Source organism: Salvia splendens, chromosome 15 (assembly GCF_004379255.2).
Source record: "Salvia splendens isolate huo1 chromosome 15, SspV2, whole genome shotgun sequence".
Lineage (NCBI taxonomy): Eukaryota > Viridiplantae > Streptophyta > Magnoliopsida > Lamiales > Lamiaceae > Salvia > Salvia splendens.
The window spans coordinates 8,116,852-8,132,773 of record NC_056046.1 but is presented as its reverse complement, the minus strand read 5'-3'; the positions used below and the strand labels follow the sequence as shown (position 1 = coordinate 8,132,773).

The 15,922-nt window shown below is 34.3% G+C and overlaps 2 protein-coding genes and 1 long non-coding RNA gene across 3 annotated transcripts; 1 reads left to right on the top strand and 2 right to left on the bottom strand.

The window, feature by feature from the left end:
- Positions 1-948: 948 nt before the first annotated feature.
- LOC121769250 lies at positions 949-5,309 on the bottom strand. Its single transcript, XR_006043524.1, has 3 exons — positions 5,170-5,309; positions 2,169-2,229; positions 949-1,824 (listed from the first exon to the last, which is right to left on the bottom strand). It is a non-coding gene; the product is annotated as an uncharacterized LOC121769250 (long non-coding RNA).
- A 3,879-nt stretch (positions 5,310-9,188) lies between these two features.
- On the top strand, positions 9,189-10,853 carry LOC121766659 (tryptophan aminotransferase-related protein 1-like). The gene is made up of 5 exons (XM_042162934.1): positions 9,189-9,260; positions 9,500-9,806; positions 9,901-10,184; positions 10,285-10,568; positions 10,651-10,853. The coding sequence occupies exons 1-5, from the start codon at positions 9,217-9,219 to the stop codon at positions 10,851-10,853; spliced, it is 1,122 nt and encodes a 373-aa protein (XP_042018868.1). The 5' UTR covers positions 9,189-9,216.
- A 354-nt stretch (positions 10,854-11,207) lies between these two features.
- On the bottom strand, positions 11,208-15,410 carry LOC121769042 (AP-1 complex subunit mu-2-like). The gene is made up of 11 exons (XM_042165697.1): positions 15,048-15,410; positions 13,997-14,143; positions 13,834-13,896; positions 13,569-13,745; positions 13,392-13,495; positions 12,862-12,969; positions 12,631-12,727; positions 12,265-12,362; positions 12,013-12,154; positions 11,760-11,882; positions 11,208-11,685 (listed from the first exon to the last, which is right to left on the bottom strand). The coding sequence occupies exons 1-11, from the start codon at positions 15,174-15,176 to the stop codon at positions 11,587-11,589; spliced, it is 1,287 nt and encodes a 428-aa protein (XP_042021631.1). The 5' UTR covers positions 15,177-15,410; the 3' UTR covers positions 11,208-11,586.
- Between the last annotated feature and the right edge of the window lie 512 nt (positions 15,411-15,922).

The following is a 15,922-nucleotide window of genomic DNA, read 5'->3' as shown; positions in this document are numbered from 1 at the left end:
ATAGTGAAGGACCAGATGTGGCAAAGCGGATGGTGAAGTTCAAGGAGATCACACCATTGGGGTGTCCAAGGAAGCTCAACTTAGAGCTATCAGCGATCGACACATGTCGTCAAGGAGGACGAGGATTAGGTAAGTGTAGGTAGGTAAGAGCATCCAAACTTATTATCGTCTATATCTCTATCTAATTTCAAGGGGAAGAAGAAATTGTAAATGCAAATCTATATCTGAGAAAGCAACATCAACTTTATATGCATTCCTATCTAGTATTTGTATTTTAGATTAAGCACTCAATGGTTCATAGTAACAAGCCTTCTCCATACTCTGTCTATCAACTCAATGCATTCTCACAAATTCTTGAAACCTTATTTAGTTGTAACTACACGCACTGCATTTGCACAATATAAACAAATATTGACTCTACATTTGATTAATGAATGAGTGTATAGCAAAGTCAACAATTGCGGCTGTAGATGATAATTTTTACTAAAAATGGAAAGAGTGCAAATAACTTGGGACGCCCAGAAAGGAAATAAGTGCAAGTAGTCCAGGACGGAGAGAGTATTATTTAAAATACTTGTTAGACATTCTTTTTATAAAAAGATTACTCCATTGTAAACATATATATTACTCATACACATCACATATATTACTCATACACATCACATATATTGTACTAGTAATGTAGTACTATATTCAACGAACACAAATAAATGTACATGAACAAATAGAATATACATCACATATATTGTACTAGTAATGTAGTACTATATTCAACGAACATGCACAAATAAATGTACATGAACAAATAGAATATAGTAAAGAAAGTATGAAACCATGAAGTCTATCTAGATCCCCACAATTCCACTAATATAATTAATAGTAGAACACTATATCGTGATACACAGTGTGATAAAAACAGTCATAATCCATTAAAGTAAACACACATTGTGATAAAAAAAATATTTTTCTCATTAATAAAAATTGACTTTTATATATACAAATCACTCGCAAGCTCTCAAAAAATGTTTTTCAATACATATACTAAAGTACTAGCTCCTTGATAGAACATAATCAATCAACTCTTTCATTAAAAATAATAGAAATGATTAATTATTTGAAATTATATACACTACAAGGAAAAAGAGTTAAAAAATAACTCAATTTAAAATTATAACATACTTCCAACCTGGTACTGACACGTGGCACATATGATGCGATATAATAACATTATAATGCAAAAAAAGTTAGAACTTGCAGATTGATTTTCACGGATTGAAATACACTCTCAATTTTGCATTATAAACATATGTTGTCTATAATGCAAAATATATATAGCCAGATTGCATTATAGCCGGTTTATGTTGCATTTTTGCATTATTTAAGTCAATGTCTATATTGCAACATAAACAGTCTATATTGCAACATAAACGGTCTATAATGCAACCTACGTAAATCCATTATAGTGACAACTAATGTTTTTTTGCATTATAGCATTGTTATTTTGCATCATGCATGCCACATGGCAGTACGTGGTTAGAAATATGTTATGACTCTAAAAGTGGATGGACACTAGTGCTCCCCTCCAGACTTATTATCATTTATAACTCTATCTAATCTCAAGGGGAATAAAAAATTGTGACTGGAAATATATATCTGAGAAAGCAACATCAACTTTATATGCATTCCTATCTAGTATTTGTATTTTGTATGAAGCACTCAATGATTCACAGTAAACAGACATACCTTCCCCATACTCTATGTCTGACTGTCTGTCAACGCAATGCACTCCTTAAATTCTTGAAACCTTATTGAGTTGTAACTGCACTGCAACATTATACATATATGAAAAATTGGGAAAAACTAAGGACACTACAGAGGTGGAGGGGGGGGGAAGCATTCAAACTATTCCACTAGTTGACGGTGTTATAATAGTATAGCTAAAGTGTGACATCTCTTAGTCGATTACCAAAGAATCAAAAAAGGAATGTCACATTGGAAAAACAAAATTTTCTTATTTTTAAAAATATGTGACTTTTAAGGCTATTTTTTTCTAGCGAACAACAAGAATTTTATTTATATCATGAGAGTTGAGAATAAAACTTTTATGTATATCTGCATAAATTTTTCTAAGTCCTGACATGCCACAAACTAGCGACTCAAATGCTTACCTATAATACTAGTGACTTGATCCTCTGCAGCTGCATGTATGATATGAGTTTAAACCTTAATCTGCATAAAGGAAGGGCGTGAGCTTCATAAGTTCAGTAGAGAAAAATATATTCAAACAAAATCTTCAGAAATTTAGAAGCATTATGATAGTCCCTTTATCACTTTATGTATGTTATCGATTTCTAACTACTTTTACCTTGTTAAAGTTTACTTATTCAATTTATCTACGTACCAGTTTTGGCAACTGAATGTCTTTCCACACATTCAGACCTCCGAGGCTTATAGTAGAGTTTTAATAGAGTATATACTGATACAGAACTTCATATGCATTGATAAACCACATGAGTAAATAACTAACTCTTAACACTAGTATCATAACTCAATAGAAAACACATATAACAAAATCTGATTGCATGGACCAGATATCAAGGCATATCAGAGTTATATTAATGTTTCATGTATTCACATATTATAACACATTTTATCACATATGTTAATTTGCACACCATATATATACATATATATACCGATATTTAATATGTAGAGCAATAGACTTTGAGCGACTGTGAGTGTTTCTTCCATACCAGCACTCATTTTTATTTTTCTATGTATTAAATATTAGTAATAAAATTCTTTTTCACCTATTCTCTCATCTATCATCCGTCTCCTTTTATGAAAACCACTCCCAGACTCCAGTTCCTTTTGATTTTTTTCGTAATTCTGAAATCCATCGTCATAATCTCTCTCCGTCACTTGATTACCAAACTGAATCTCCACATAATGTTCTACTTCTTCTATTTCTAAAAGGTTGGCCCTTATTCTTCTCCAATTTCAATTCTCATCAAGGCAGAAACCAAAGTTCATCATTCTTTCTCCAAAAACTACTCAGAATTTTTCTTTCGCTAAGCACAACATCACTAACCACCACTCTTATTTTTTTGCCACAACGAGTCAACGACACCTCCACAATCCAATTCACCCAAAATTTGGAATTCCGCAGCTGACCACCAGATTAATCCCCAATTTTTTTTCTCTTCAGATTTCAAATCTATGAGCATTCAGTTTGAAATCGACATCCCAACAATTCGTACAATAAATACTTAGATTTTGTATCACGTATATGAACAAAATTACAAATAAATTAATTTTTAAAAGTTGAGAAGATACAATTTGGAGAAAGAATAGTGAATGATGATGTATTGTAAAATTTCACTTCGAACAATAAATGATGAAGAGAAGTTTCTTAAGTTGTAGTGAAGAATGAGGAATGCATCGGCTGGAGTATTGAAAATACATTGTTAAAAAAGTTTTATAAGAAAAGGGGAGAGAGGTAGAAGATGGTTGTCAAAAGAAAAAAGAATCAGAATGTGGGGAAAATGAGGGGTTGAACAACTACTAACAAATGAAAGAGATTGCAATCAGAAACAACGAAGCGGAAAGCAAGTAATGCAAGTAGAAAAAATAAAAAGGGGAAAAAATAATAGGGGCGCTCAAAGACGCTCAAAAATCTGTCGCTCGGCATATCAAATCTCTATGTATACATATCATTGTATATAGTATCATAGACTCCATCACATATTTATCCCAAATGTAGTTAGCGGCGGTCATATGTATTTATTAAGCTAGAGACATACCTTGGATGATTTACTCATATCACATCTCATTTATTAGATGACCTATTATAGTTGAACCACATATATTTATGATTTACATATAATACTTTAGCCATATACTCATACCGTATTTACAGCAACAAGTAATATATGATTATTACTAAAAAATCAACAGATTTGTATTTTACTGAGCAATTCATGTTTATAATAGTCATGTCACGCTACCAACACACAACACATAGCATTTGTATATAATCACATCAACATGCATTTTATTGTTATCTAGAATTTCTATAAGCAATATATTTTCATAATTAAACAAATCAGGTTCTAATGTAGAACACTCTACCTCATACTACGCCCAGAAGGTGGTCTCGCTTCCTGTGATATGTCTTATCTTGTAGTTTCCACTTTTCCTGGCTGTTACTCAAGTCACTATCATACACATTCAACTATTTATAGACCAAATTTCATTCCTTGATTGTTCTTGATGCTTATCATTTTCTTTCATTTAAACTTCTACCCTATGTTTCAAGATACTCTATTATATACCTAATTTATATTGTCAAACAATAATTAATCTTTAGAATAAGAGGCCATAATCAGTTCTTTTAGACTTAAGAATTATTGTAAAACTTCACTATATCTCGTTAGCATTTCTCGCAAAGTTGACGATTCACTTACATATAATTCCAGCCTATAATTCTATTACCAGATAACACCTTCAAAACTTCTATACAACCTTCTACAACAATTCCATTCCTGCCCTTGTTATTAACTACACTAACCGGTCCTTTACCTCGTCGCGATACCAATTTATACAGTTACACTAAAGTTAAACTCAATCTATGACAAAACTATGCTCTTCCATGCTAATTTTAAGACTCGAATACTCCTTAATCAGACAACCGACAATAAAATTGAAGTTTTCAGCAAGTATCCCAAACCATAGACTTTAAAATCATCATACAATATCAGATTTTGGCATAAGACGGGCATCGAAATCGCAATGACCAAGTCATGCTGAGATTCCCACGGGAGGCGGCCTCGCTTCAGAGGCCAATAACTCCCTCATTTGATGTCGGAATGAAAATCCAAGGATAGCGTTGGAAAGGTATCGACATTAGCTTTCAAACGGTACCTATATTGCTAGGTTTTGGTTTACCCAAGGTTTCCAGAATCTGGCGGTTAATTATCTCACACTAAAAAAAAGATGAACACACAGGCACAGGTTGAATTTACGCAAAACAAGACAACAATTCTCCGATTCAAGCTCTACTATTTTGTCCTTTTTTTCACTTACCAAACCTAGGAATCAATTTCATGCAAGTCTATACTCAAAATCATGTATAGGAGACGATATAAGCAAGGTTTGTTGAATTCCTACCTTAATTTCGCAAGGATTGATCTCGGGTGTTGAAGCTCAAGCTTTGAAATCCAAGGCGTGTTTTGTTACAGTATCTTCTAGAGTTAGAAAAGTGATTAATGTTAATGCTATTTGGGCCTTCTCGAATTTTCAATAAACTATGGAGTAACAAAAGATAACCCTACTCATCATCTGAATTTAACAATTAACTAATCAATAACTACACTAATAATTAAAATGAAAAAGTCAAATATTATTTAACTTGACATATTTTACTCTTATAGTATTATTTTTTCAGGGACTAAAATCCCTTATTTTTAAAAAATATTATCTAGTATTTATTCTTAATTATGAAATTATTGTATTTCGATTTTTGGGGGTTACATGCAGGTATGTTGGGTATCATATTGACAGATACTAATATTCTAATTCTGTATACTACAACTTAAATCGCTAGTACTATCTAGACTAATGAGGAAATTAGGTTGGGTTATTAACTACCAAAACTGAACTAAATAATTAATAAATGAAAAGATCATGTGAACAAAAGAATTTTAATGATATAGCCAACTCAATTTGAATCTAATTATTTAGTTCTATTTTCATTTGACTGAAGCTTTATTAGGATTTATCGTTCTCAAGTTCAATCTTAAGTCAATAATCTATTGACTAATCATGTTGATTATTTTTATTGAGTATCAACACTCAAGTTATGAATCCTGCCAACACATAAAACTACTAATCAAAGCTATCACTGATTAGTGATTCACGGTAATCAAGTAATTGTCAATCACTTAAATAAAAATTCAAAAATAAGGAAACCAAAACAATTTCTTAAAATTAATCTATAAAGTAATTAACAAAAAGAAAAACGGGAGGAAATAATTTTGCTATACTTGATCTATCTTGAATTCTTTGCTCATTGCTCTTGTTCCCAAAATTATACTCCATCTGTAAAACATGAAGTTATTATATTGTACAAAAGATTTAGAAAGTATAAATCCATGAGCAATTATTTCTGAGTCGCAGTATGCATAATATTGCGGAGAAGGCTAAGATATGGTATAATCCTACAAATATGGAAGAGATTGAGTTTCTTATAGGAAAAAATCTCGAAAATTGCAATATTTGCGTTTCCAAAGACCGTTGAGCGGACTGTTCACTTCAACTCAGCGGTCCACTCACCACACACATTTTCGAAGAAAGACCATAATTTTCTCATCCGGACTCCCATTTAGGCGTGCAAGATATCAACATTTTTCTTTTTAAATTATTATTATTTTTATTTAATTTTCATATTTATTTTGTGTCATCATATTTATCATATTATGATAAAAATTGAAAAACTGGAAATTGGCTGGTTAGGAACCATCGTTTATGTCATTGTAATCAATATTGTTCTTTCCGTTATATAATATAGGAATTAGGAAATAATCATTTATTGGTAACGTTGTTGAGTAACTTTTTTATGTATACATTAGTTCAAAATAGAAAATGTGTATCATGACGTTGGATGACCGACGACCTTTCTGACCTACAAACTAGTTCACTAACGAACAACGTCCTTGTCGATAAGAACCTAGGTTCAACCTTTTGTGTCGTTATCAGTTGTTTGTCGTTATTCGACATGCGTACCAAATCGAAAAATAATTAATTAATTTATGTCTGACAACCTTTACGATAGTTTCAACGTTTGTGTCGTTATTGACACGCGTACCAAATAAAAAAATAATTAATTAATTTATGTCGTTAACATATAAACTACGCTCCTTATCTACAAAATGGAGTATCAATTATTACATACCATAAGAATTTGAGTTGTAACTGCAAATCTGTACATCTGAAAAGAAAACTTCAACTTTAACTTTAACTATTCTTTGTATTTTGTATGAAGCATACAAACCTTGCCCATATTTTTGTGACGTCCGTCAAACTATTAGAGTTGTAACTCCCGGAAATCCTTAAACCTTTTTGAGTTGTAACTGCAGTGCCTTAAAAATTGAATAATGAAGTGAATCTTTGAACAGATAATAACTTTAAATTGCTACAAAAATACATGGTTATGATAAATATGTACGTATTATATATTTGTATACAAGTATAGTATAACATCTCTCTTTATACACATAATTTGCATAGAAATTGATAATTTTGTAACTTGCTACTTCTATAGGATAGAATCATGTGCAAAATCTTTTTATTCGTCCTATTATGAACAATGTAATATTAATATACAAGAAATATCATTATAGTATTATCATAGAAAATAATATCCCAAAAAATAAGGAATATAATTGAATTGTCAATTTCAAGTAGTATTTCAATTCCTGGTCTGATAATCAAGAAAAAAACCTTTTCGGTAAAAATCTAGTTTTAACGTTTGTGCTGCACAGAGTTGTTTGTCGTTATTCGAAACGCGCACCAAATCTATAATATAAATTTAAATAATTTATGTAGTTAGAATACAAACTAGTTCCTTAATTCGAACATAAATGATCAACTAGAAAATGACAATCTTTAAAATTACACACCATAAGAATTTGAGTTGTAACTATAGTAAACATCAACTTTATCTACTCTGTGTAGTTTGTATGAAAATACAAACATTGCCCATATTTTATGTCGGTCAACCTTTTTGAGTTGTAACTGTAAAAATAAATCTAGGTTTAATATTTGTGCTGCACAGAGTTGTTTGTCGTTATTCGAAACGCGCACCAAATCTATAATACGAAATAAATAATTTATGTCGTTAGCATACAAACTAGTTCCTTAATTAGAACATAAACAATCAACTAGAAAATATCAATCCATAAGAATTTGAGTTGTAACAGCAAAAAACATCAACGTTATCTACTCTTCGTAGTTTGTATGAAATATAAACATTGCCCATGTTTTATGTCTGTCAACCTTTTTGAGTTGTAACTTGTAACTGAAAAAATAAATCTAGGTTTAATATTTGTGCTGCACAGAGTTGTTTGTCGTTATTCGAAACGCGCACCAAATCTATAATACAAAATAAATAATTTATGTCGTTAGCATACAAACTAGTTCCTTAATCAACACATAAACAATCAACTAGAAAATATCAATCCATAAGAATTTGAGTTGTAACTGCAGAAAACATCAACGTTATCTACTCTTTGTAGTTTGTATGAAATATAAACATTGCCCATGTTTTATGTCTGTCAACCTTTTTGAGCTGTAACTTGTAACTGAAAAAATAAATCTAGGTTTAATATTTGTGCTGCACAGAGTTGTTTGTCGTTATTCGAAACGCGTACCAAATCTATAATACAAAATAAATAATTTATGTCGTTAGCATACAAACTAGTTCCTTAATTAGAACATAAACAATCAACTAGAAAATATAAATCCATAAGAATTTGAGTTGTAACTGCAGAAAACATCAACGTTATCTACTCTTCGTAGTTTATATGAAATATAAACATTGCCCATGTTTTATGTCTGTCAACCTTTTTGAGTTGTAACTGAAAAAATAAATCTAGGTTTAATATTTGTGCTGCACAGAGTTGTTTGTCGTTATTTGAAACGCGCACCAAATCTATAATACAAAATAAATAATTTATGTTGTTAGCATACAAACTAGTTCCTTAATTAGAACATAAACAATCAGCTAGAAAATATCAATCCATAAGAATTTGAGACGTTATCTACTCTTCGTAGTTTGTATGAAATACAAACAGTGCCAATGTTTTATGACTGTCAACCTTTTTGAGTTGTAACTGAAAATTTAAATCTTTGGACAGATTTCGTGCGTCTTCAGTTGAATCATAATATTTGAAGAAAACAACAAATTTGTGATATAACCCAATCTGAATGCAACCCTTATAAATAGGGAATCAAGAAGCCCCAAAAAATGTGTAGGCTCTGCAATCTAAACCAAACTAGTCAGAATTTTCTTGAAAAATAAAAGGGAAAATGGTGAGTACTGAAGCCGCAGTTGTGATCGATAGCTTCGTCCCTTCAACTGTTCCTGCTTCTGTGGCTGCGGCTGCGGCTGCAGTGGCAGTGGTGGTTGAAGTTGAAGCGATCAAAACTACCGAGTCGATGCTCACTAACCTTAACCAGCAATCCATTCTTGATTTTGATAAGTATGCTTTGTTTTAATTTTTCTTCATTCGTGCTTTTCTTTAGCTTTTTGTTTTGTTTTGTTTTGTTTTGTGGTCTCTCTTTCTGTGCATGCAGTGTTTGTTGGTGTATGTTTTCACACATTGTGCACATAACCTGCTATTTCAGTGTGTTGAGCGTGATTTTTGTTTGCTGCATGTGTGTGTTTTTTCTGTATCAATCTCTTGAGAAATTAAAGAACTGTGGAATAATAATATCTCAGGGGTGATCCAACCATGTACGAGGCCTACTGGAAATCAATTGGTGAAGATTTCAAAATCACCATTTCAGCTTCCGAAGCCCTTAGCTACTTCGCCAACCCCAAGAGCTTCTGCTGGTTTATGCTGCCTAAACTCGAGCAAGAAATCAGGAATCTCCACAATGTGGTGGGAAACGCAGTCGTGGAAGGTCGCCACATTGTGGTTGGGAACGGCTCCAGCCAGCTCATCCAAGCTGCCCTTTACGCCCTCGCTGAACCCCTCGACCCCTCAAGCCCCATCAGTGTCATGTCTGCTGCTCCATTCTACTCCGTAAGTCTTAAAATCCTCATCAATTGAAATGTTTGTCATTGATTGTTTCACACTGCTGTTAATTTGGATCTAAATAAATCTTTGTTGATTGCAGTGTTATCCGCAGATAGCACACTATATGAGATCAGGACTGTTCAAGTGGGGTGGTGATGCTCATGCTTATGACCGTGATGATCAACCTTACATCGAGATGGTCAATTGCCCCAACAATCCTGATGGCGAACTAAGGGGGCCTGTTGTGAATAAAGCCAATGGCATGCTAGTTCATGACCTTGCATACTATTGGCCTCAGTACACGGCCATCACGAAGCCTGTTGATCACAATATCATGCTCTTCACCATGTCCAAATGCACCGGGCACGCAGGGTCGAGGATCGGGTAGAGGATCTAATTATAATGCTTTGGTTTTCATACAAAGAAGTGACTTTTGTTAATGTGTTTCTATATATTTCATTTTCCTTTTTTGGTGTATGTGAAGATGGGCTATAGTGAAGGACTCACACGTGGCAAAACAAATGGTGAAGTTCTTGGAGATCAGCACCATTGGGGTGTCCAAGGAAGCTCAGCTCAGAGCTATCAGCATCTTGGAGATGATCTCCACCAACAGCTGCTCCACTAATTTCTTCGAGTTCGGGCAGTTTGTGATGGCTGGGCGATGGAAGACGCTGCGAGAAGCTCTCGAGGGAACTGATATCTTGCAAGTCCCCAACTTCCCTCCTCGACACTGCAACTTCAAAAGAAACTATATTGAATGCAATCCAGGTAAAAAAATGTCTAGTGATTGTTTGACTTTGTACATTCACGTTGGTGAACGATACTGTATGATATTGTCTCTTTTGAATAGCTTACGCCTGGATGAAGGCCCAAGAGGGCATAAACCTAGAGGAGGTGATGAAAGAGGAGAATATTCGAGTGCGAGGAGGCGGGACTTTCGGTTGCCCTAGCAACTATGCTAGGCTTAGTATCCTGGGCAGGGATAATGACTTTGATCAATTTCTGAAGAAGCTTCCCTCTATTGTTAAACGTCTAGCTCATTCAAAGTTTTGATCATCCCTGCATGTGGGGCAGTGATTTTCCATATTCAGTCATCATGGTTTTTGTAATCCCAAAATTTGTAAGGTTATTGTTCCGGTTGGTGTTTTGTGAAATTGCTGTTCTATAACAACTCGGCTATAATATAACAACAATGAAGAAACTCAACTTGAGCATCAATCTAGAAAATTGACAATTATTAATCAAGTTTGAGAGCATAAACAATCGACAATCAGCACGATGAGTAACCTCGCAACTGCAGCCCAAAGAGAGGGTTGGCCATTGAGGTGCAACCCAAAGATCATGCGGCCCCTCAAAAGCCAGCCCAAAACAAAAAAATATATATTTATTTTCAAAAAAATCACAAAATTTGACAAAACCTAATAAATTTATAGGCAATTAAATGAATTATTGCAAAAAGATAACAATTTCTCACAGACAAGACAACAAGGTACAATGGACAACTGATTAGTATTTGGTGCTTCTCCTATACAAAGTATTAGTGTGTTTTCAATCCAAAACTTGCACTTTGATAAGGAAAACTGAAAGGTTGAAGGAATGAACAATGTGACATTAACGATCACAAATATCCTCATGATACAAGCAGCAGTAAGATAGAACAACTCCCAATTTATGAATGATTTGCTGTACAGCCACTTCTTTGAGTAACACATGATACGGCATGGCTGTCGATAGAGTGGAGTTCAAAGCATTGCAGGCTAAGCAATCCCGTGCAGAGAGGCGGAAATCAAATAAGTCTAAGCTCGTATTCACCAGCCATTGTTATATACCTCACCCATGGGAGAGCCTGGTAGCCACTCTTTTCGATGATTTTCAAGTAACGGACCTACAGTATCGAGTTTCAATGGTGAGTGGCTTTAGCAACGATTCAAGGTATAGATTATCTGCTTATATGCTCACCTGTATTCCTGAAACAGTGAAGTATGGTATTTCAAACTTCACCCTTATGGGAGCCTTTCTTTCTGGAGCTGCATCCTCTGATGTGATACTGGGAAGCCTAAACTCTGCTCTCAACATATATTCCTGAAAACACAAAAAAACGTAACAATCAACAACAAGAAATTTGCCAAGCAAATTAAGTCCAACACCACAGACCATCTTAAGGAAAGGAAAAAACGAAAGAAAATCTGAGTTAACCCAAAAAAATTCCAACCTTGCCACCGGGAAAAGATTTAATTTTCCAAATTAGTGAATCATTTTCTGGAGCATAAGTAGCAGATCCCATTGAGGTACGAACATTTGGATTAGTAGCATCAGGTGGCACAGGTATCTCAATTTCAACATTCGTTGCGGTGCTGAAATTCAAAATTACATGAGTGATGAATTTGACATTCATAAACTACGGCAAGAAGGGTGGAAAAAGGAAATAACATAGATAATACTACAACAGATGCAGGTACTATACCTACGCTCCTTGAATTGGCTCCTGGCTTTCACCATAAATTCTATTCGGCTCCTAGAGTGCCTTTCTACCTGAGCTTCAACCCATATTAGAGGCTTTACCTGGAATAAAAGTAACTCAGTTCTTCAAATCACTAATAAACGTAAGGTGGACAAAATATCACTACATCAGAAAATTGTTACAACCCCAAAATTTTTCCAACAATCCAGCAGACAAGAAATTGATATCGTGCCATTCCTACTTCAATAGAAAAGTTTCAGGTTTTAGCTTATGATCAATAATTTTAGATGATTATTCACACATTCAAGGTACATTCTACTCTAAGTTGTAATAAGGGGATGGATCTGAACAGCAAATTGGCAAACCAACCTGAGTGCTGAGCCTGTAAGTCATTAGATCAAACGATCCATCAGGAGGTATGAAGGCTATGGTTCTATCATTCTCAAACCGAGCCAACCGCACACATCTGAATCACCAATCAGAATAAGACCAATAAAGCAAAGTCAGTAACATGGGCAGACATGAGCAGCATTTACGATTTGTTATCCAACAATCAACAGAAACAATATATTGGAAAAATGATAAAGCTGAATTACACACTGATGAAACTTGATGTCGTCGAGATCAATGGCTTTTCCCTTAGTAGCTCGCCCTTGGGCTTCAAGCAAAACTCTGTCATTCAGTCCAAGTTTACACTCGGGCATACCACTGCAACGGATAAACCATCATGAGTTACAACATACAACTAGTTATCAACTTATATTTGATTTGATTGCAATGAAAAATCACATAAAGGACATCAAGTTGTAGAATAAATTAAAATCAACAGAGAGAGACTGATAGAGGTAACAAATTGAAAAAATTATATAGTGACTTATGTATATGAACATACTGAGAGAAGAGTCATCTGTATATGAAGTAGTATAGCATCCAGAAAAAATCCTTGAAACTTCATCATTTCAAGAATACAAAGTGAAGGTACCGATTTGGGCTTGTAAAAACTTTCTACATGGTTTTCTTGATTATAATGCATGTTATTCTGATCCATGATAACGGCAAGAGCTAATATCATATCGTTCTACTTGCAATTAGAGCAGAAGATACATAAAAGTCATGGAGCGAGAACTAACCTCAAATACGTTCGCATCTTTAGTGCCCCAACAACATCTGACCTAATTATTTGGCCATTACTATTGACTAGTATATTGACACTCTCCACAACATCAAGAAAGACCTGCACAACGAACAAAAGCCCATATAATCCAGTGTTCAAGATTTGCATCACATGTTACGCAAGGAATACTCACTTCATTCTTTTTGTAACGAATCCCTTCACTGCGCCATGACACTGCATTTGTGACTGCCATCGGAGGCCTCTGTGCCACTTCCATCCTGTAAGCATCAGTCTTGATGAACTCGCTAAGAATCTTCGCTTCGGTGTATTGTGGGTAACCAAAGTCCATAATTTCGTCTAGTAGCTCATACTAGAAATATCAGATAAAAATTGTTGAATTCTCTCATCAAGATTGTGTTTATATATTTCAAAAGGAGAGAACAATGAACTTCCCATACCACTACAACAAAATTATCTCTCAGTGATTCTTCTTCTAATTCTTCAAAGTAATGCTTGAAGACCTGTCAAGAAAAATGTAATTATTGAAGTTAACATATTAAATGACTGGGGTATAGACCATAATTAGAGAATGGGATCTTGATTACCAATAATAATGCTTACATCGACTACTCGGTGTAGGAATAAAAGAAGGCTAGCAGCATTGCAGTTTTTCCGAGATGCAGTCATGAGATATACATTGTTGTGTTGTATAAACATGTACGTCACACCATTATCATAAACAACAGGATCCTGGGTCTCTGGGTCACCCTACATCATTACAAAATAGAAATTAGAAGTGCATTAACCATCTAATTCACTTAAGTGCAAATCCTCAATCATTAATTGGTAACTACTTATACAAACTATGCTAAATAATAATTTAAAGAAAACCATAAATCAAATCAGAAAAACAGGTACTAACAGTTGCAATCTAAAACTGTACTGTATTACCAATTCACCATGTCTCGCAAAAATCCACTTGCTATAAAGCAAGTTCACACTTCACAGAAAAATGGTACCTTATGAATTATGAGGGTAAAAACCCTTTGCTTACAAGTTACAAAACACAAAACAAAAGAAGCGCCTTCATAACTAGCAGAGAAAAGTTTGACCCTGGACTACACAATTTGCATCAGCTAGGAGCCTCCAAATTCCAATTCCAGTTACACCTAAGTTACTAAAAGATGAATTAGAATCAGAAATGAAACTTGAACTGATTATCCTCTTTCTACACATTTTTCTCAAATCCAAACAGTTGCCTCTCCAATAACAAAAGCTTAGCAAAGAATATTCAATTCTATCAAAAACAATCCCCCAGACTAATCCAAAAGTAATCATTTCCAACCAAAACTATATTAAGCCCAGAGTACATGTTCTCATCCAGGTCAAATGAACTGATCAAATCTGCATCTAGCTAAATTAACTCAGTTTCCCAACAACACAACGAAACCTATCCAGCCTCAACACAGCAGAATATTAATAAGTATCATCAATTGAAATCAATTATACGCACGGAACATCAGATCAAGCTCACGATTTGCCTAATTGAACCTGATACGTCGCACTACAGCTACAACCACGGAGCGAATCGATCATTTCAACATTTATACTGACAAGCAAAACAAAAGCGACCACACCACCAACCCAATCTCGAATCATAGAGAAATCTCACCTCTTTCTCCATGAGCTTAGCGAAGAAGCTTTCTGCCTGGGTGGCTGAGACATCTCCGCGGTAGTCCCGCCACACCAGAACCCTACCCTTAATGTCCAGTAGGAACAGCGCCGATGCTGCTCCCGCCATTTCTACGCTGAATCAGTCGAATTTTTAAATTTCCACTCAATTTCCTCCGGTACAATTGCATACAAAGAGTCGCAGATGAGGAGCTGCTGGAATCAATGGCGGCGAGATCCGATACTGATCCCGAAATTATGTGGAAATTGAAGGGTGAAATGGCCGCGTCATTGTTGTCGGAGTGTGTGAGAAAGAGATTTGGGAGAATATTTAAGTTGGATCTTCTCCTGTTTTTCCATTAGAATTCAGCTAAGAACGACAGAAATTTCAATTAGTGGAGAGACTAAGATCCGACTGACTGCGGTTGATGGCCCATTTATTATGGGCTTATGATCATCTACTCTATAATAAGAAGGCCCACTTTGCATTTAAGCTTCAAAGTACATTACATGTAGGTTTTGCACATTTTATAGTAGTAGTAAATCATAATTTTTGGTTAAATTATGCCATCCATCAAAAAAAACAAAACTCTATGTTTCTATTTTGACGGTCCACCAAAATTAGTCTTCTAAAAATCAATAGTATTTTTTTTATTTTATTATCCACTTTTTATCTCTTTCTCTCTTCTATTTTATCCGCATTTCTCCCTTTCTCGTACTATCCTTATACTCTAACTTGCAGTTTTAGAAAACATTCATAAAAATTATAAATTTTAATATTTCTTTCCATTTTTCCACAAGGAATGATTTGGGTAAAATTATAATTTAATATAGCATCCAAAGAATTCTACGCAGATGAGGTGCACCAATCAATTT